The 23,842-nt window shown below is 33.3% G+C and overlaps 1 protein-coding gene and 1 long non-coding RNA gene across 2 annotated transcripts; both read right to left on the bottom strand.

Annotated features, from left to right (window-relative positions):
* Positions 1–13,363: 13,363 nt before the first annotated feature.
* On the bottom strand, positions 13,364–14,626 carry LOC141665696 (uncharacterized). The gene is made up of 5 exons (XR_012552107.1): positions 14,471–14,626; positions 14,113–14,164; positions 13,952–14,029; positions 13,776–13,844; positions 13,364–13,474 (listed from the first exon to the last, which is right to left on the bottom strand). It is a non-coding gene; the product is annotated as an uncharacterized LOC141665696 (long non-coding RNA).
* An 8,118-nt stretch (positions 14,627–22,744) lies between these two features.
* On the bottom strand, positions 22,745–23,332 carry LOC141666238 (secreted RxLR effector protein 161-like). The gene has a single exon (XM_074472231.1). It carries the CDS (start codon positions 23,330–23,332, stop codon positions 22,745–22,747), a length of 588 nt encoding a protein of 195 aa, XP_074328332.1.
* Positions 23,333–23,842: the final 510 nt, after the last annotated feature.

Raw genomic sequence — 23,842 nt, 5'->3', positions numbered from 1 at the left:
TTTTTGATAAAAATGTTGACAAATTGTACAAAGCTAGTGAAAATAGAGGTTAGAAACTTGTGATCACCCAAAATGATAAATGTATCATATTCTTATAATTTTGATGTGGGTTATAAATTGGATTTTGTTCAGACACTACTAACAAGGGGCTGATTTTGTTATATATTAATTATGTTATGTCCTAAATCATTGTTCCAGATATTGGTGATTAAGATATATTATATATGCAATAGCTGGCATTTATTATAAATATGAATATATAAATTTTAATGATGATTTTATTATTAATGGAAAAGGAAATCAGGATGGCGAGGAAAATCAGTATGGACAGTGATATTAAAATGGCAATTGGAATTAGAATCAGAACGGTCAGGGCCGTCATTTGGAACCGTTTCCATGGTTGGAGAGGTTTGTGAAGCAGAATCCAGACTATTCTAGTTCAGCAACGACTCCTATTGATGCTGAAAATTGGATTGTTCATCTCAAGAAGATTTTTGATGCACTGGGTTGTGATGACATTCAGAAGGTCAGGTTATCTGTGTATAAGTTGGAGGGGGATTCTCAGAGGTGGTGGAGAGGAGTAAAAGGTATTAAAGGGATCAGTATGTAGAGGCTTTGGAATATGAGCGATTCAAAGAGGTTTTCTATGAGCAGTACTTCTCAAATGCTGATAGGGAGGCTTATTTGAGGGAGTTTCATTCTATTATGCAGAACCATGATGAGAGCATTACTGATTATATCGCGAGGTTTATAAGGTTGGATGGATATGCTGGGACAGGTGCAGGGACTGTTACACAGTAGGCTGATAAATTCAAATGGGGGTTAAGTCTTATACGAGGAGTTCCGTAATTTCTATTAAATTTGATAATGTGGCAGAGGTGGCTGATGCAGCAAAAGACGTTGAGAAGGAGCGCATAGATTTCAGGACTTCCAGGTGTAATAATGGTTGTAAGAAAGCTAACGACGGCCAGATTTTTATACAGGGTAAAGAGTGGTACGGAGGTCAGAGTGGTTAGCAAGCATAGTGGCGCGAACAGTATCAAAACATGTGTGGTCATTCATTCCATAGCCGGAATAAGTATATTGGTTAGAATCAGAATCAGCAGTTTCAATGACAAAAGCAGCCTAGGAAGTGGCAGAATCGTGAGCAAGGCAGAACCGTTACACAGTGTATGGGAGAAAACCGAATATGATTCCAGTGGCTCCTTGTGCTACAAGTGGTGGACATCATCCAGGTAGAGCTTGTTAAAGATAGACTGAGGCTTATTTCTTGTGTGGTAGCATATCCCACAGGGCAAAGGATTTTATAGTGTCGCGCAACACTGGTGGAGGAATAGGTGGCGATGGTAGTGGTAGTCAACAGAATCTTACAGCCACAGTGTTTTCATTGACGGTAAATCAGTCAGCAACTAATTCAAGTACCATTTTCGGAACACTTCTTGTTTATAGACGTGATGCTTATGTATTATTTGATAATGGTTCAACCCATTATGTTGGGTCATTATCATTTGTTCATCATCTTGGTGTTCCACCTTCATTATTCACTACGTCATAGATTGGATAGTGCAACCCCAAGAAACCGTAACTAAAGGCCAAAAAAGCGTTGCTAAAGGCCAAAAAAAAGGCTATGGCGACTCTTTTTCGGGGGTTGTAGTTTTAGGCATTGCAATAGAGTTTTTGCAACCCCGGTGACACCCTATTGCAACCCTTGGTTATCCGTTACAGAAACGTGCTATTGCAACACCAATGGGGTTGTAATAGGTCTTGAAAAGTGTTACAGTAGGGTTTGGGCTATCAGTACAGTATTTCTGGGCCCCACAATGGGGCCCACATGTGGGGTATTGATGCAACGCTTTTTAGTGTTTTTTGCAACGTATTTAGTATTTTTTGCAATATTTTACACTGATTATTAGCAACACTATAAAGGCATATTGCAACGCTTTTACAAAAAAAATATGCTATGAACTGTTTGTAAATTAGAATGCCAATAAATAAGACATTGTCTTAAAACCAACAAAATCTACCAACCATAACACCAGTTACCCCATCAGAACCTTCATTGTATTGAAAGATAAACAGAAGCTATATATCATACACTAAAACCTATACTAGACTATGAAATCTATGTTCTAGTAGAATAATAGATTGAAGCTTTGTCCTGATTTACAAAATAAAACCAAAATCGATATTATGGTTAAAATTAGACGGAAGCTGAAACTTCATTTGCTAATATTGTTTTCTTCTTTAGTGATTCCAGAGGATTATGTACAGTAACAACTTTATTTGGTATCATTAATAGAGTCATGCTTCTTTCTCTGAAGCTTTTGCTCTCTTCAACTGTAAGCTGCAAAGGAGGCTGATAAAAATGCAAACAATTCAGTAATGAGATAAAGGGAAGGTCTTAAATATGATGATAAGTTAATATATAACTTGATAGATTTATAGCTTTGAAAATTGAGAATTCATATTAAAACACTATCTGCAGAAAGAAAGTCACGAGTTGCTTCCGCTAAAAGATGCTCTGCTTAGAATAAATATTAATGAAATAATTTTTGTTTCAGGTGCAGTGGTGAGCAAAGAGAGCAAGCTACCCATATTCTTTGGCTTTGCGCAAAAATCAAGAGAAACGTGAAAGAGAAGTGGCTTTTGTAACTGATTTGGTGTTTTAATACTTTTGTTTACAAAAAATGATATTAATGATTAAAATAAGCATAATTCAGGGTTAGAATCAACTGATCGAAATTACTCTCACCTTTTCACTTACCACCAATTCAAAAAGATGATAGATCTGGAATGATATTCAGAATTTTCTGTTTCATTACCCTTTTCATCTAATTGTTGGTACAAAGCTGCAGTCAAGGAAAAAAGTATGAACTAGTAAAGTGAAAAGATAGTAGAGTAGCAATAGGGAACATGTAAAAAGAAAAATAAAAACCCAACACCTGGTTGTCAACCATGCTGTAAACTGGTCCAATCAAATCAAGTGCCTGTGCTTGTAACACTAGCCAGAAACAACATGCACACGGAGATGCGACCACTGAGTATTTTAACAGAACATGGAAGAAAATTAGTGTACCTGGTTATTCCTGACACTGTTATTCCCTCTTTGACTATTGCAGGGAGGAGAAATCCAGAGGCCGAGGTCCAGATTATGGTGTGCGTCTACATGCTCTGCCCAAATAACATAGGCACATATTGTATCAACTGGGATAGCATCAGAAGCATTCTATTTTAAAGACCAAACCAAATTAGCCACAAAATACTTCAAATGGAGCGTTCAAGCCAGGGCATATCCTTCTCCCAGCACCAAAAGGCATCATCCTGATTTCCTTAGTCCCACCTATATAAAAGCATCTCCATTTTCCATCAATAATCTCCCGGGTATAAATTTATTAGATCATCCCACACCTTCTGATCCCTCCCATTCTCCGCCACCATAAAATTAATTCTCACATCCTTGGGTATTACATAGCTATTCAATTTTATTCTTGAGTCACAGAATATGGCAACACAAAGTGTCTTGGAGGGTGAACTCATAGACTCTTTAACACCACTGCTTTCAAATATGACATTTGCTAAAAATCCTCCTCCAATACTACCAATTTTTTCAAGTGCGAGACTTCTAGTCATTTTTTGGTTTTTCTTCGGTCTCCCTTGAGTACTTATCTACCAAAGGCTCAATAATTGTATTCTATAGTGTTGAAAAAATTGATGGGAAATTTTAGCATTTATGGTTGATACATTTGACTTGGATAATTTCCATTCGTTAGGCTACTTGGGGAAAACCTGATCAAACAGTTTTCACCAAAGCTCATTTGGAATCATCTATGTTATGTTGTCTACTATTCAATTACGATTGTCGTATGTTGGATTGAGTTCTTTTTGGAATACTAAAACCAAGTTCTGTGGAAATGGATGTTTGTTCAAGGATGATTGATTTTGGATCTCCAGCTTACCGAAAGAATGATGGTGGAAAAATTTACTTTCTTTCAAATTAAAGTAAGTATATAGAAAGAAATAGTTTTTTATTCACCATATATTATGAGTTATAGTATTAGGAGCTCTACCTCCAAATTCTTAAAAATTCCCATGCTTTTAAGAAATGGTATTTTTGATAATGATTGTAGCTGCAAGTTTGGTATATTCAAATTTAAGGAATCAAGAAGTGGTACCGAATCTACAAGTTTAATCAATTAATTAAGGTTGTGTTTTCATGTAGACAATCAGATTTTTCTCTTAAAAAATCAAGTATGTATTTAAATTATGAATACATATCTTCACCAAATCAATTAGTCACATGCTAGAACTTTTTGTTATGATTATATAGTTTTTGAAATTTAAGCAAACTCTTGCTTTTAATTTATCTTCATAACTAAATCTCCAACTTGCTTTTGTACCTAGTTGATGTCTTGAAAATCTTTGGTACATTACTTTTGCATCTCCAACTGTCCTTCGACAAACTTTGCCAATAAATTTTCACAATATCTTGATGGACGCTTTCTCCTTGTTGGAAACCAATATGTATAGAAGTGTGGCATAACACTTGCATCTCCAACTATCCTCTGACAAACCTTACCAACAACTTTACGGTATCGTCATGTTCGAGCTGCAAAAATGATTGATAATTGACTTGAGTCACATCCGGAAAATATTGAAATAAAAAATTTCTATATATTTGTTACTATAATTTTTCAAAACTTTTTATTGGTGAATTCTCTTATAGGGTTAGTAGTTATAAATGGAATGGAATTTATTGGTTGATGCAATATTTGATCGACTGAATTTGTATTTATGTAGTTAAGTAGCCCTATTTGTAATTTACTTAAATTGGTAATGATAATTTTTTTCTTATTTTGTATGCTTTAATACATGTTTTTGTTTCATACATATTATTACATAAACAAAATCTTTCGATCATTGTTTGGCTTGTTCTAATGGTGGACTTCATACGACTTTTGAACTTCTTCTCCTTTACTTGCAAAATTATGTTCTACAAATTTAGCATATTTTAAAATACTACAGTTTGAATTTATACTGTGTATTGTATAAAATCCATGCAACATACATGAAGAAAATCGACCCTCTCATAATCATGACTCATATGAAGTTTGAGAATTTACAAAAGTACGTCCAATACAAATACCTTCTTTTCAAACTTAAATTCTATATTCAAAAAGTGTTAACTTTCATTAAAAGAAAATAAGAGCCACCCCTATGTAAATCTTAAACTCTTTGTTGCAAAGCTGATAGCTGTTAGTGTCATTTTGTGTATATATTTTTTAGATACATTTTACCATCTCAGTAAGTCTTTTTTAATATACAGGCTACCATTTTTTATATATCAAAACCGAAATTGAAGTCGTGAGTTTGATTTATTTCTTAAGCTAAACTTTTTTAAGTAAGATTAAACTAAACCAAATTAAAAAAGACTATTGATTTCATTTTTGATTTTTTTTCTAAACCATTAGTATAAAACCAAAAATAACATGCATAACCTCATTTATCTATGTTTTTTTTGCTAAATATCATTTTTGTATGTTGAAACTTGAGAGACCTTGACTGTTTACCCATGAACCATTTTGGCAATCCAATCAGAGATTAACATCATAGTTGGATAATTTTGCAAGTTTTTTCTCGTCCTAGCAAACATATCTATCTAATTTTTAGGCTTTTAAAGATTTTTTTTGATCTAGTTCCCATTTCACATTAAAAATAGTCTTTCTCTCTTGGCTAAATAGAAATATATACCATCACTAGCACCAAGGAAATCTTCATCGGGCCATTTTGATTAACAACATTGTATTGAAACTGTTTTGTAGCCTGGTTTGTGAGTACAAACATCAAGATAATTGTTTGATATAAGTATGTATGATAAGTCAAACATCCTGCTTGGCCTGTGAGTCCAAACATCAAGATATTCGGTTAATATAAGTATGAATGATAATCCAAACATCCTCCTTAAAGTAGTGTAAAATGCGGATCATGCCCTACCCTTAGACTATTGAGGCAATTTCCGTGAAATACCTCTGACTTAGTGAACAATTAATAAAATAGTTTTTGATAAAAAAACACCATAAAATCAAGTATTAATTTCAAGGAAGTACAAATTTGATCAGTTTTCTCACAAGTCGTAAGGCAAGTGGTCTGGATTTTGTCGTGATCCAGGTGTGCAGTTTGTCTTGAAGCAGTTTGTCATAAAAGATCTGGCCAACCAAAGAATCAAAGCTGAATTATTGCTAAGCAAGCTAGTTGTGACGTTCTGTTTCCCTTTCAACCCCAGTAGCATAGCTCCTCCACCTTGTGTGTCTTTTTTTCCCCTAGTTAGCCTCTACAGTTTGGTGCCCACATTGACACCTTATAATGTTTAATCATATGTTAACGGTCCCTAGCTTGAATAGACCCAACACCAAAAACACCAATGCAAGTTTCCCTATCCAGTCGCCCTATTTCCAGGTTACAGTTGGGATCACAACTGTTATTCAAAAATCTAGAGGAGTTCTCTTTAAGTCGCATCCATTTGTCATGTCTTTCCTAACTTCACATATATACCTAAAAGTTCTCAGTTGCCATATTCTCCAACAAACTGGATGACGAAATCACCTTTAATGATAGATTAGGCGGCCTCCATGACCCAACCACAATTTTCGTCTTTACAACTTTAAGATTTGGTGTGTTAGTGCATGGACCGAGCAACGACAAGATTTTGAGCTGCTTATACATTGAACCCTGTAGACACAATTTTAGAAGCAATCAGAAGGTATGCAAGTTGTACATCCAATACTGCTTTTGATGGGAACGTCCATTTCTTGGACAATAGTGTGTTTCCATGTTTTGCCAATATCAAACTCCTCCTAACATATGGTAGTGGTAAGTACCACAATACTTCCTAAATACTGTTCATTGACAGTGCAACGTTATAAATGATAGTCCCTCGGTCCTCCCAATTGTTATGGTTTCCGAGAGAGTGTCCTATAGGTATTTTCAGATGAATATAAAGTATAGTATTATAATAATTTAAAAAAAATATTTTTGAATAAAAATAGAATGTTTAAACCTTTTATTCACAAAATGAATTTTTTTTAATAAAATTATAGTATAATACTTTTTATCCATCTTGAAATGCCTGCGGGAGACTGTCTTACAAATGATAACAATTGGCTGGAATAAAGGAAGTATTCATTTGCATTGTTATGTAAAAATGATATATTTAAACAATTGATTAAATAGATGTCCTAGATAAATGATATCATTTCCACTTGGAAAATATTAATACAAGAATTTACTCATATTTTTATTTAAAAACTTATGGAGATAATTATAATTGTTATACATATTAATTGTATTTGGGATATTTTTTATGGCTTTTCCGGTTGGTTTTATTAATTCATATATTTGATTTTTCACTTCCAAAATACCAGATGTTAAGTAAAATTTAATAAAATTGATTTCGGTTTGGAAAATAAATTTCATATTTAATATTTTTTGCAAAAAAATAGATTGTTAAATTATGTAAATTTTAGTCAATGTCAGTGACATATCAGTGGTCAAAGATGAGTTATGAATTTTAAATATATTTCACCCATTTTAACTCTAATTTAAATGATTAAAAATATTTGATTAAAAAAAATTAAGTGTGTTTGAAACAATGCCAAAACCTAGAGGGTAAAGAAAATTCCTGTTTCTTTATCCAACCAAAATCTTCACCAACTAGTCTGCAACTTAATTATCTGTGCGAGACTTCTAAATCTTTTTGTGGTTTTCCTTCCGCCTCCCTTGAGTTCCTATCTACCAAAGGCTCAATGATTGCATCCTACAACGGACTACTATGTTGCAAAAATTTAGAGGATGCTGAATATCCACTTTTCTTATGTAATCCTGTCACAAAAACATGGTTGCCAATAATCAAACCAACCAGTGATTTCAAAATTGATTATCCTTTCAGTTTTATTCTTGTATGCAACATTGATGATTACAACCATGAGGATGATTATAAGTTGATGTATGTCGGATCATTTTCCCAAGATGTTTGGAATACCAATACCAAGTTATGTAGAATTTACAGGGCACAAAAAAAAGTTTGGGAAGAGTACGGAGAAATGGTGATTGGTTCAAGGGGTATTGATTTTGGATCGACAGCTTATTTGAAAAATGACTGTGGAACAATTCATTTTATGTCGGATTGGGGTAAGTATATAGCAAAAAAAAAATCCTTTTTGTTGGGTTTTATTCTAAACTTGTTTATTGATTGATGTTTTATTTCGTTTATTTTGTTTTGCTGGCAAAGAAATCAGAGTATAACTTGTCTTTGCTTTGCAGAGTATTTTTAGGAGCTCTAGGAAATAAACGTTAGCAGTAGAGTTGTTGTAGGACTTTCAGTTTAGTTGTTCATATTTTCTTGCCACGTTCTATTGTTGTGGCTCTATATTATGTATTTACAGCAGCAGAATAAAGGTTATCAAGTTAGCGTGCATTTTTTTCCCGTTTAAAGCATAAATACTTATTATTATCATAAGGCAGACTATATTTCTACAATCTGGTATCAGAGCACAGGGGACATTGGTGGATGCCAAAGTTCATGCTTAGGATGTCAATGGTAGAACCAGGGAAAATTAAAGACGGAGCAATTAGCTTGAGGAGTCCTATGCTGACTAAGGGAAATTACACAGCATGCGCTATAAAGATGAAGGTCAACATGCAAGCTCACGGAGTTTGGAGAGCTGTAGAGAGAAACAAAAAGAATCTGGAGGACAGAATTGAAAAAATCATTTTGGCGTTGATTTACCAGGGAATTCTTGAGGACATACTTCTTTCAGTCGCTGAGAAACGGAGTGCAAAAGAGGAATGGGGGCCATTAAGATTACATGTCAAGGTGCTAAATGCGTAAAGACTGCTAGAATTTAAACATTGAAAGCCGAATTCGAAGCAATGAGCATGAAGGAGTCTGAATCACTCGATGATTTTTATCTAAAACTCAGTGGTTCGGTGAAAAATATACGGGCTTTGGGAGAAACCATACCTGAGTCGTGTATAGTCAAGAAATTTCTATGAGCTGTGCCTACGAATTTTTTTCAAATTGCCTCAACCATTGAGCAGTTTGGAGTCCTGGATATGATGTATGTGGAGGAAATAATAGGGTCATTGAAGGCACATGAAGAAAGGTTACGAGGGACAAGTGAAGGCAGTGGGAGTCAACTATTGCTCACGGAGGAGGAGTGGGCAAAACGTGAAAGAGGAGATGGCAAGTTCTTGTTAACTCGAGACGAATGGCTAAAACATGGAAAAAAGGAAGGAACACACTTCAAGACAGAGGCCTCGAGGTAACTTTGAATTTCGTGGAAAATATATAGTGTGTAGTGTTCGTGACAAAAGCAAAATCAGGTGTTTCAACTATAGCAGCTATGGACACTTTTTCATAGAATGTCGAAAACCAAAACGTGAGAGGGACACCAGGGAAGAGGTGAATATTGCACATATATCAGACGATGAACCGTCTTTATTGTTGGCTGAGAAGGAAGAAAAGAAAGAAATTGTGTCGCTGATCAACGAAGAAACAACACCAAAACTGAGTAACGAAGTATTGATGAATAAGGTGGAATCTAATTTATGGTATCTTGACAACGGAGCTAGCAATCACATGACAAGACAAAAATCCAAATTTTGTGTGCTTGATGAAAGTGTGGGTGGACAAGTGAAATTTTGAGATGGATCATTGGTCAACATAAAGGGAAAAGGCTTAATAATTCTTAAGTGCAAGAATGGGGAAGAGAAGACCTTTAGAGATGTTTACTATATGCCATCGTTATGTAGTAACATTCAGCCTCGGTCAATTGTCAAAAGAAGGTAATCAGGTGCTTATGAGAGGTGACTTCTTGTAGGTATGGGACAGTCAAGGAAATCTTGTGATGAAGGTAAAGAAATCGATGAATAGACTTTATAAAATTATTTGCAACACAAGTAAATTAAGTGTTTCTTGTCAAGTTGTGAGAAAGAAAGCTGGTTATGGCATATGCGGTTTGGACATGTTAACTACAAAACGATGAAGTTAATGTCGGAAACAAAAATGGTACAAGGCCTGCCCAAAATTAGTCAACCGAAAGAGATATGTGAGGGGTGTTTGATGTCAAAGAAAGCAAGAAATTCATTCCCCTCAAAATTGAATTTCTCTGCCAAGCAAGCTTTGGAACTTGTGCACGACGATCGTTGTGACCCTATATCACCAAGCACAACTACAGGCAACATGTACGTGTTCCTCTTAGTAGATGACTACACTCGTGTAACGTGGGCTTATTTATTGAGTCATAAAGATGAAGCATATGGAGCCTTTAAAAGATTTCATGCTTTGGTTGAGAAAAATGATCGAAATATCAGAACTTTTAGAACGGATCGCAGAGGTGACACTACAAGAAAAATGCCCATAGACATCGGTTTTTGGCCGATGTCTATGTTGTTTGGTAACAAATGTTGATGTCGGTGATGTCTATTCTACACATCGGCCATAACCCGATGTCTTTAATTAATTAGACATCATTTCTGGGAAAAAAAGTGATGTCAATGCATTATTTTTTACAAAAAAATGTTAGAAATAAATAATCTAATAAATAAATTACACCTATTACAACAAATTAAACATATAATGGGCTATGTTTTTTTCAACATAGACATCGAATATTTTCATATAGGTGATGTAAAATCTGATATTAAACATCGATTTATTTAGTAAAAGGTGATGTCTATGTTGGCACTTAGACATCAGTTGTATCCCAAACAAAGTGATGTCTATGTTCCTTTTAGAGTTGAACATGTTAGTCTTTGACATCGGTTTTTTAGGAAAAAGCAATGTATATCAACTTTTTTGACATCAGTTTTTCTTCACTAAAACTGATGTACAATTGCATTTGAGACATCAATATTTATATATTAAAAGTGATGTACAATTATTTTTTTGACATCAGTATTTATTCATTGAAAGTATTTAAATAATGAACTAACTAAACACTTATATTCAGCAACATAAATATCAAGTATCTAGTTTTATTACAGAATCGTTCAAAACCAAACTATTGTTATATGTTTGCTAAGTCATCTCTGCTAACATAAATATCGAGAATAATTTCTTCAACCTCCCTCTGTACTGAGTTGATGCCTATCTTATCAAAAGGTGGAAAGGGAGATTCAACCTGCACGATAACAAAAGGGTAAGAGGAAACATAAATTTATAAACTTTACAACACTACAATTTAATTTTCCTAAAAGCAGTAAGTTTAAAAGACGTGAGTTGGGTGACAGTTAAGAGTTACTTTCCAAACAAAAAGTACCACTGAAATTTTATGCAGCTTGAGATTTCAGTATTATGATTATTGAATATCAAGTAAACCCTTCTAATGTACTGTTATGTAGTGAGCTCTAATATAGTTCTGAAGTACATTACTTTATGATCTTTTATAATCATGTATAGTACACTACATTAAGAAAAAAATCACAAACTTACAAGTTCAAAAAATGGAACATGATTTGAATCCTCACAATATTCACTCTTTTCGTATCAACTAATAAACATTCCTATAAACTTGTCTATTGACATGTTATCATTGTTATACCCAATTTACACTCACGAAGAAGATACAACCACCTACTTGGGAATAAAAAATCTAAAAATTATATGTTTTTAAAATCTATTAATGTTCTTTATATGTATAAAGATAGAAAATAACCGACTTTTATCAAAAAAATATTGCAACAGTTAGTCATGAATGATAAATAAGGGATAAGATCAATTTTTTTCCCAATACTGTGAATATATGATCCATTCAGAAGAGACTCATTACCTCAGTGTCATCTATCCTGAACCAACTGCCTTGCATATCTTCAGCATATTCTTTATGCTTCAAATGTAGAATTTCAATCACCTCATGTAGATTATTAGCCTCCTCTTTCATCATATTGTCAATCTTAGGCAACTGCACAACAGTATCTGCATACTCCAGATTATAACAGAGCACATTGTCAATGTTAAATGGTTATAAAGAACAACAATATCTAAGATTGTAATAGAGCAGATAGCCGGAAAGCAACAAGAGGAGTTCCATAATCTAGCGAATAATAATAATAATAAGCGATGTTTATATATAGTATTACTTAATAATAGGCAAGTTTCCCGACCTTCTCCGGATGGCTTCCCATGCAAAACCTGCCTTATGCTTTCAGCTTTGTCTCTTTCCACAACTCAATTCTAATATTCTACAAAGAAACATCTCCTCTGCAGGACATGATGGAACTGAACCTAAATTACAGATAAGATACAATTAATCAATGCATTTATGGGGATCACCAGTATTATGCAAAGTAAACTAATATCGTTAAAAACCTCTCACACGTTATGCACGATCCAACATCTGTATTGTACTTTTTCCAGCCCCAACACGTGCGCCATGAAAAATAAAATCATCAACCAACTACATTAGAAGAGCAAGGAAAATAGTTAAAATAATAATAACATAAATTATATAGTGACAGCAGAATATTGAGACGTGCAAAAGATGAAGCAACCTGATTCCATTGTTGGTTCACTGTGATTAATATCTCATCATATGTGGACTGTTTGTCCTTAAGTTCTCTTATTCTGCCTTCAAGATTGTGCAACTCATGCTTTTGCACGTCTAACTGCTGAACAAGTTTCTGATTCTGATACTGAAGAACTGTTGCGTCAAAAATTCACAGTATTGGAAAAAAATTGACCTTACATTAAGTAGGTAATGTAATGCCCGGAGAAAGATGCATTAAGCATATCTATAGGTAATGTAATATCATCTGCTATAGTCATAAATGAAATCAAATCCAACATCTCTGGGAAAGTAATACACTTGTTTATCTTTCCATAATTTCCTTCCTGAGAAAGCAAAATCATGATTCTGAATAGACTATTAAAGAATAGAGAAACTCAACAAATTTAAACAGAAAGAAGCAATAGCTCTGCAACTAGACCAGTTAGTAGGGAATTTAAATAGAATGTTAGCCTTAATGGCTTCACAATATATTTAGGCTACCATGTTGATTAAACAATGGATAAAGATAATAACTAAAATGTTGAATTGCTCTTATTCAAAAAAAATTGCCAATGGGTATCACTAAGGACACCTTAAATAGTAAGTTGCTTATATTACACGCTAAACCTACCAAACTGCTTTTTTTGGTGGACAAAAATCTGGATCTTTATGGCTAAACCTCAAACTCAACGTGTAGAACAAGGGATTTAAGGATCAGTACATGAGTATTTTAACGCTTGTTGCTTAGACAACAATTACCTGAAATCTCTTTAGGACTATCGTCAAGATATTTGGAGCTTCTTATATTCAAATCTTGTAAACAAACCCAAGTTTTTTACTGGAAGAGACAATATTAGTTGTCATTTACACACCATCTTCAATCGCTTAGCAGAGTGCACAAACCCCGGTATGACTTGCAACTCGTCCAATTGCTTCACCAACAACATATAAATTGTTTAAAGTCAATACATATATGTAGTATATTACTAGAACTTTAAAAGGCAGAAAGCCAAAACTAATATACTAAGAGTAGCAGTAACTAACAAGTTATTATTTGGTTAGAAAAATCAAGCATACACTATATATCAGTTGCCGGAACAATCTTATGACTGGTCTAAATCTCAACACTCTTAAACATGAGGAGAGTATTGGGACAATATTTATATTATTTATATAATGACAGTTAACAAGTTCGCAATTTAAAAAGATTATTACAGAAAATGCATAAATTACCATCATCATGAAATGTCTCTGAACTACATCAACCAGTTGCTCTTTGGTTGGGTTGGAGACTGCATCCGCCTAAAATACAAACCGCGTTATTACATATAAGTATACAATCAAAGGATATTCGACCAAGTTCAATAATCAAGTTCTTTATAAAAGCACAAGTTGGATAAAGTAAACACCTTAAGCAGCTGTAGAGTTTTTGGAATGATTCCAAACCCTTTCCATGAATAACGATTTTTGGTCTTCTTGGTAAGAAGCTGCATATCAATATCAAAATCAGAAAATTCCCCTAAACCAAATAATATAAATGGAAGAAAAGGCAAGGAACTATATATCTTACACCAATGCTTTCAAGAACATTAATAATACCATAGACCTTCGCTTCTCAACACCTAAAACTAAACCAATTACAAAAAAAATCAACACGATATTCATTATAATTCACATATAAACAAGAATTACACAATTCAACACACAAGACCTCTCCTATTAAAGTAACAAAATCAAAAAAATTATTCTAAATTAATTTAATAAAAATTATATCGAGAAATAAAATAAAGAAAGGGAGTATCAGGAAGAATACCTAGACGGGCAACATCATCATCAAGAAACTATAATAAAATTTAAAAAAAAAACAGATGCATATAGAATTAAATTAAGGATGTTGTGTATACAAAGGGAGGTGGGAGAGAGATTACTTTGAGCATAAGAGACCAAGAGATTTCTGTTTGCGGTAGTAATTGGATTCTCTGGATCCAGAAGGAAGTGAAGATGAATCTTTTGAATTCGATGAAACCAGCGCCATTTCACCACCTATATATCTATTCAAATTCATGAGAGAGAGAAGGGGGAGAGAGAGATGGGAGAGGGTTAGAATTTTGGGATTGGGGGGAATATAGAAGGGGGAGAATTTTGGGATTGGGGGGAATGTAGAACTAAAAACTGAATGAAAATTTCACTAACGGGGGAAAGAAAAGGTGGGCGCGAATTTTTTTTTTTTGGTGAATTTTAGACATCGGTTTAATTATAATCGATGTCTACAAAGAACAAAGACATCACAAAAACACGGGGTGATGTCAATACTTTTTTTAACATCAGTGGCAAAGTTAACCGATGTCTAATGTGTGATGTCTATTGACATTATTCTTGTAGTGTGTGGCAAAAATGGTGTCATAAAATTTCATATAACACATAGAAATAGCCCTCCGCTGGACCGTCCGTCCCGGTCACTTACGCATTCATCCAATCCATAAAATATTTTGATCAAAGGAGCCGAATCAAAGGACATCCTTACCATATAACTCCCCATTTCTCATGGTCCAGAGTTATCTCAACAATCGATGGCGAAATAACTAGAACAATTAGTTATTCGCTAATCTCAATTTAATGTCCCACTGTATAGAGTAATGTATAGCAAAATATAAAACGTTTAACTATTCTGAACTTAGAATAGTATGGAAATCGAAAGAATAAAGTTCAGGGTCAATATCAATTGAATGATAAATGAAGATAGAGGTACTTGCATAATATGATTCAAAATAAACGTCACTTGAACAATAAGTGAAGTTAGGGGTACTTGCCTGGTATGCCCAATAACTTCTTACTATAACTCTGCTTATAGATACTGGCTACTATCTCCGTCTAACACTTAACTGCACTCATTGCTACTTGATTCTATAAACAAAAGGACTATCTTAATTGACAGAACTAAACTCAATCGACGTAACTATATGTCTTGACATCTACCCGATCGTATATAACTAAGCATGGCATTTTAAACTGTAAACAAATAGCATACATATCATGTAACATATAATCATAGCATTTGTATAACACATAATCATATATTTCATATAACACATAAGTTAGATCATTACAAGATACGTCTCAGTGCGTTCAGAATGAAAATCAATTCAATATTAACATTTATCGATCAAATACCGACTCAAACTGATACACAAATCAAATGACATTGCAATACAAAAGAAATTAGGTCTTAAAAGTATTTTTATTGGAAGCACAATATTTTATGTACGCGTTCGTTTCGTTTCGTATTAAACGGATGAACGGTTTAATTATTATGAATAAAATCAGAAATAAACAGATTTAAATCAATTAATAATAATATTAATTGATTTTTGAATACCAAAATATAATTTTTAAAACCTAAAAATAATTTTTAGGAATTATTTGAATTAATTATAAATAATTTACATTTATTTAACTATTTATAAATTAAATTAACTGATTAAACGATTTTTAATCAATTAATTGAATTCATAAATAATTAACCAAAATAAATTATAAATAATTAAGTCAAATTAGATTTTTGAAAATAATAAAAGAAAATAATTTTTAGGATTTAAAATAAATAATTAAATGATTTTTAAAATTTACAAATAATAAATAAATAATTTTGAAATTAAAAGAAATGAATTTAAAAAAAATAATAAAATGAATTTTGAAAGAAAAAGAAAAAGGAAAACAAAAATACAAAAACAGGTTTTGTATTTCTGTCTTTTCTTCTACTGAATCAACAGGCGGCACAGGAGGGCGGTGGGTGGCCGGGACCTGAAGAACAGGCCGCCGGATTCTGGGTTGCCCAGAAAACGGCCGGCGCCGTTCATCGGTCCGGCGAGCCCATAACAGCCCCAAACTCTTATCGAAATTTCTCTTTTTCAACACCAAATCATTCCTTGAACCATCAGGAACGTGATTCAACCGTCCCCATCTTCAATCAATCCCGGGAAATCATTCCTCGGCCAAAAACGAAGCAAAATTCGGCGGTCCACCGGTGAACTTCGAAAAGCTTTATTTATGCACCAAAACTTACGTTCTTAGTACCAAAATGAAGCTTAGAATAATCATAATCTATCTACATCATCCATAACCATCAAGAACATCCCAATAATCAAGAAAATCAATTTGAAAAATCAACAAAAGCTTAGAATTCGACTTTGGCATTCCGGGCATCAAATAATACAAATTTATAATCAAAACGACTGGAAAACATCATCTAAAGCTATCTGTAACATCAGAATCAATCAAAAATCAACACAACTCAACAACGATTTCAAGCACAAAACTAGAAAAATCGATTTTACAAAATACTCACCCTCAAATCGTGGTTTTGATATCAATAGAACGGGCTCGAAACAAGGATGATTTTGGTTACAAGAGCATCAGCAGAGGATTCCTAGAACTCCCAATATCATCGATTCTTCGTGATGAACACAATTATACCCCCAAATCAATTTCTATTTTCTGAATTTTTATATAAAAAAATATATAAAATAATCTCCAGATATTTATATTTAATCTGAAATTATATCCCCAAAATAAATTAAGGGTGTTTTTATCCCTAAATTACAATAATTAAGCCCCAAATAATAATTACGGGGAATAATTTTAAAAACGATAAAATACAAAATTAATATCAAAATTCCCCGAAAATTGCGAATAATTTAAAAATGTAAAAATAAAAGGTATTTAAAATACAAATAATTTTATAAAAATAAAAACATCGATTTTGTGGGGTTTGTCGTCCCGGTGGGGTCCCGGTTCGTTGATTTTTGAAAAACGGAAACGATCCCTAAATTACTAGAAAATCCCGAAAACATGTAAAGTATATTCAAACATGCATAAAATCAAATAAAACAGATATCTTAATAAAGACGCTGATAAATACGCGTCCCGATTGCAGATAGGTTCATATAATTGTAGTTTAAACATATATTAATCAACCGAAAATTTTCTGGCCCGCACAGAAGCACACATAACAGTTATAACATCTCATATCATAGTAACAATTACTTTAAATTTATAAAACACATAATATGTATTTATTTAGCACATAATATTCACATGATTTTCCCGGTTATTACACCGGATAATGATCTTTTTAATTTAATTGAGTAAATCTCTCGGGGTCTTGAATTATATGCTTCAGACATTATTAATCCATCACAGAACTTCATGTAAATATCACTATCAAGTTGTCCATATAAGTAGGCAGTCACAACATCCATTAAATTCATTCGGAGCACTTCTAAACTTATAAGAAATTTGAATGTTATCGCATCCATTACCGGGTAATAAGTTTCTTCGTAATCGATTCCCAGTCTTTGTGAGAAGATTTGAGCAACAGAAATTAAATCCATGCTACTGAAGGAAGATACAATTATTCCAAACTTGAGAAGAGAAAATGAAGGTCAAAGGGAATCACAAGTATGGTACTTGGACAATGGCGCCAACAATCACATTACTGGGTTACGTGGGAAATTCAGGGAGTTGAATGAGTAGGTGACAAGGAAGGTAAAGTTCGAGGATGGATCTACCGTAAACATTAAGGGTAAGGGATCAGTGACGTTTTAATGCAAGAATGGTGAGGAGCAGACATTGACAGGTCTACTATATTCCAAGCATACGTAATAATATAATAAGCTTGGGCTAATTATCGGAAGCTGGTAATAAGGTGGTCTTGGAAGATGAGTACTTATGGGTTTATGAAGGCAGTGGGAGACTTTTAATGAAGGTAAAGAAGAGCGAAAATTGACTATACAAAATCAGTCTTGAAGAAAGTAAGCACGCGTGTTTACTCACAAAGATGGAGGAAGACACGTGGTTGTGGCATGCCCATCTTGGGCACGTGAACTTTCAAGCCTTAGAGCTTATGTCGAGGGAGAATATGGCACATGGAGATCCCAAGTTCACTCAACCACTGAGGCGCTGTGAAGGTTGCCTAATGACCAAACAAGTCAGGAAACCTTTTCCTCATCAAACATACTTTAAATCAAGGAAGCTATTGGAACTCGTACATGCGGACATCTGTGGACCAATCTCGCCAGTGACTCCCAGAGGTAATCGCTAGTTTCTGTTATTTGTAGATGATTTTATTAAAAAATGTGGGTATATATGATGAAGGAGAAAAGTGGCACATTTGAGGCGTTCAAGAACTTCAAGATTTTGGTTGAAAACGGAGCCAAAAAAAGTATGAAGATACTACGGACTGACCGGGGTGGGGAATTTTGTTCGAAAGATTTCACTTTATACTGTGAAAAGGCTGGTATTCAACCATATTATAGAGCCCCATACACCCCGCAATAAAACGGGGTGGTGGAACGAAGAAATCGAATCGTGGCTGCTATGACAAGAAGTTTTTTAAAAGAAGCTAAACTACCAGCATTTATGTGGGGCGAAGCTGTGCGACATGCGATTTATATCTTGAATCAACTAGCAACCCATATTATAACAAGCCAAATAATGATCGAAATATTTTGTTAATATATATATAATAAAAACATGTATTAAATCATATAAAATAAGTAAAAAAATGATCATTAACCATTAAAGTACTCCCTCTGTCCCACTGGATTCTTTACATACTTTTGCCTCATGCTTGACATGCATTTTAAGGCTATTATAAAATACAGTTCTATATTTTATAGTTGTCCTAATAACTTGCTTGTTCTTGGAAAATTCTGCACTTTGTATCTAGAGAGATTAAGTTACATGATGTGTTCCTTGAGTTTTTAGTCATATTTGTATTTAGGGTGTATAAAATCCATCATTTTTAGATAACTAATTTATGTGCAAGAAAGAGTTGGTACTTCTCTCCCTGTTAACTTGAATTTTGTTTATTTCCTTTTATTATCGGTTGTGGGCTGATAACTCAAGTAGGTGTTTCATTTCATTATGCGCTAAAGTTTTAGTGTTAATACATTTATGATTTTGAGCAACTTGTTGTTCCTTGAGTGCTCATCTGTATATCGGAAATTGTTATTGAGAACATTTAGGTTGATTATTTATTTTAAGTCTGCTCTCAGCATGGTATCTTCTCGTATTTGTGTTGAATATGTTACAAATTTTCGACAAGCAACATATAATATATTAACTATATCCTACTATGTTTTATAATATTTAATTGGTTGGTACTTCTTTATATATCAATATAGAAGACTATGGTAGCTAAGAAGATTTTGGTGGACAAGATCAATAACAAGAAAGATGAAGTTGGAGTTGGATGCGGCAATGAAGATGAAGATTTAGACGCACACAACTACCCATTATTCTAGTCCCTTTTTCTATTAGCCTGGTGAACATATTGCATAGCTTTTAATGAACTGATGAGCCCATTGTGTTTTAAAACTTTCAGTTCCCTTTTTGTAAAACTGTGTAGGACATTTGTTAAATTTTTCAAGGTATGTAACTAATGGTGTTTTGAACTTCTAGCACTGATGATGGTATTAACACTTATGCTAACAATGCTAGCAGAATAGACATAACTGATGGGCTTTTGGTATTGTAAACCAAGTACTGGTTTTTAATTATGTTTGCTCAAGTGTTCTAGTTTATTATTTTGTCAAATGTATGTTTTGCTCGTATACATATTTTGATTTTTTTTCCTTTTCGGTTGTTAAATTTAATTATAATCATGCAAAATATGGTTGAATTTAGCAAAAGTAGTTGAATTTATTATTCGACAAAAAGCAGGCAAAATTAGCATTCATCTGAAATAGGTCATACTAATCTTTCAACTAAAAGTGGTTGAATTCAAAAGCGGTCACATATGTTCGAATTTTTTTTAGGCGGGACTTTCAAGTTTTTCGAGGAATTATAAATTTTTAGGCAGGATTTTCAAATTTTAGATAAAAATTCAAATTTTCAACAGAAAAAAGGCAGTTCGAAATTCAATCGATTTCGCTCGAATTTATTCGATCATTTTTTGACGGTTAAATTTATTCGGTCGCATTTAGTTGGTCAAATTTAGTTAAAAATAACTGATTTAATAAATTAGACTCGCTTTATAATGACCGCGTAAAAGTCGGTCGAATTTAGCTAAATTCGACCAAAAATTTTTGGTCAGATTTAGCCGTTTTGCTTATAGTGAATATACTTGATCAAGGTATAAATTATTAATGATAATTTGTTTTTGAATTAAAATAGGAATCTTATAAATGGTGATTCTTAATTTCTGAAATTAATATAGACCATGGATAAAAGATAATTTATTAATAATATGTATATTATATATATTTATCTTTATAAGTTCAAAACTAAAATATCGCAAGTTCTTATATTTATACTTTTTTATTATGGGTTCTAACAAACATATTGATAAATTGATTTCAAGATTACCTAGAGAATATGTTGAATATGTAAATTATGATTGCCTAGTTATTTTCAAAAGTACACAATCAGTTTATTCGGTACTTATTCGTTAATGTTATATTAAGAAGAGTAAAAGAAAAGACTAAAGTGTAAAAAAAATATAATACACATGCATATTATTTTGTTAGACTAATATGTGAGAAATCAAAACATGAATTAGAGCATACAAAATAAGCAAAAATATATAATCTTTGACCATCAAAGAAAATAACACAACTAAGACAATTTAATTGCACTTATGCAAATTAAGTTTATCACCAAAAACTTTTATTTCATTTGTAACTAAAAATACACATATACTATATGAATTTATATTTATAAAATTTAATAATAATATTATTTAGATTTATATGTATAAGAAAACAGTAAATATAGGCCTATATTTCAATAATAAAACACTCTATATACTATATTTTAAGTTACAAAAAGTATTGAAAAGAGAATTTAAATTTCAAACAATATTGTATTTCTAATCAAATTTTAAAGGACAAAATTCAGGTTTACTACAATGTAAAAACTTAAAGAAAAATGATGAATACATAAAAGATATTTTTGTTTGTTTAAGTTATTATAAGAAAAAAGATCAAACATAATCATAAATTATTTTTAATAACCACAGCTATGTTAGAAATGATCCATGATCCAAAATATCATCTAGCCAACATTGAGGAAGTATTTCAGAGAATTGTGTATGCAGGGTTCAATGGGTTCAATGTATAAGCTGCTCACGTACACTAATAGACCGTTTAGAAAGGAAAAAATTTTAAAGTTGTAAAGAAGGAAAATTGTGGTTGGGGCGTAGAGGCATGTATTCCTATTAATAAAGGTGATTTCATCGTGGAGTATGTAGGAGTAGATAATCAGTCAACGATATTTACCTATGTGAAGTTGAGAAAGACTTGACAACAGATGCGACTTTTGAGGGGAACTCCTCCAGATTATACAATATCACATTGTCTACTGCCATGGGAATGGGACTGCACCTTCTCCGCATGGTCGAAGAGTGTTGGAATATGAATAAAAACATAAATCGTCCATTCCATATTGATGACAACCAATTATTTCAGCTCTTTTCACTTTACAAATCATTATTCGATCACGGGTCAAAGGATATCTATAAAGCTGATTGTCGCCTGTTGCAATCACCAACAAATTTCCATTCATAACTGAAAACCCTGATATGGTTGTCTTCAAATCGTCATACAATCCCATAGCCTTTGACCTAGATTTCAAAATGATCTTCCATTTGTTTGAATGGACATCTGTTAAAATACATATGCTAAACACAAGTTTCATTAATTTGATTAAACATATAGATTCGTTATCAGTTATTGGATCCTTAAACTTGAATACACCAAACTTGCAGCTACAATCAATATCGAAAATACCCTTTCTTGCAGGCCTAGGAATTTTTAGAAATTTGGAGATAGAGCTCTGAATATTATAACTCACAATATATGGCCAATGAAAAGTGTAGAAATATAGCCTGACTTATGATAATAATAAGTATGTATGCTTTAAACTGGAAAAAAAAGATGCACGCTAACTTGATAACCTTTATTCTACTGCTGCAAATACATAATATAGAGCCACAATAATAGAAGGTGGCAAGAAAATAAGAACAACTAAATTGAAAGTCCTACAACAACTATATTGTTAACGTTTATTTCCTAGAGCTCCTAAAAATACTCTGCAAAGCAAAGACCAAGTTATAATCTGATTTCTTTGCCAACAAAACAAAATAAACGAAATAAAACATCAATCAATAAACAAGTTTAGAATAAAAGCCAAAAAATTCTCCCTTAGTCTAAACTTGTTTTGTCTACGTTTCTGACTCCCAGCAGATGCCTCATCCTTTCAAATTTAACTGTCACCAAATCCTTCGTAAGTACGTTTGCTCTCTGCAATTCCGAACGAATGTGTTTCACAATCACTTCTCCCCTTTCAACACACTCTCTTATAAAATGATAGCGAACATGAATGCGTTCGTGAAACACCGGGTTTTCGGCCAAATCTATAGTAGATTTATTGTCGATGTAGAGCATGACTGGACCCAACTCTTCACCTGTTATTCGAGTCAGCAGATTTCTCAACCATATGGCTTGGCATGCCGCTGCAGTTTCCGCGATAAATTCAGCTTCGCACGATGAGAGAGCTACACATCTCTGTTTTTGTGACACCCAAGTAACGAGACTCTCATTCAGATAAAAAACCATGCCTCCGGTACTCTTTCTATCTTCAACATGACCGGCCAAATCACTATCCAAATAACCTGTTATCATATTATTCTTGTTGTCCCTTGTGTAAATCAGCCCAAAGTCTAGAGTACCCTTTATATAACGAAGAATACGCTTCGCTGCATTCTGGTACAAAATTGTAGGTTTCTCCATAAACCTACTCACAATTCCCACCACGTATGTAATATTCGGCCTTCTGTGCACTAAGTAACGAAGCCCCCAACTAAACTCTTAAACTATGTAATGTCAATTGCAACACCCTTTTTATCTTTGTGCAAACACTCCTTCGGATCCATAGAGTATTTACTAGAGTTACATTCTGCCATTCCTGACTTTTTAAGTATCATTTTGGTGTAACCCATTTGCTTCAACTTAATAAACCCAGGACCCTGATTAACTTCAATACCTAGATAGTATTTCAGTTTTCCCAGGTTTGACATGTCGAAGTTTCCATTCATCTTTTCTTTAAATTCTTTAACCATCGAAAGACTCGAGCCTGTTACCAGAATGTCGTTTACGTAAACAGCGATAATCAGAACCTTATTTCCCACCTTTTTGGAGTAGACTGCTGTTTCGTATGGGCACCTTTCAAATCCAAGTTCAAGTAGACACTTATTTAGTTTTGAATACCAAGCCTGAGGTGCCTGACGAAGCCCGTAGAGT

Source organism: Apium graveolens, chromosome 6 (genome assembly GCF_009905375.1).
Source record: "Apium graveolens cultivar Ventura chromosome 6, ASM990537v1, whole genome shotgun sequence".
Lineage (NCBI taxonomy): Eukaryota > Viridiplantae > Streptophyta > Magnoliopsida > Apiales > Apiaceae > Apium > Apium graveolens.
Note: the sequence above shows the minus strand (reverse complement) of the source record. Positions and strands in the feature narration are given on the sequence as shown.

Coding starts and splice junctions, on each gene's coding strand:
- LOC141666238 (XM_074472231.1), bottom strand. CDS start 23,332: ATGGAGAAACCTACAATTTTGTACCAGAATGCAGCGAAGCGTATTCTT.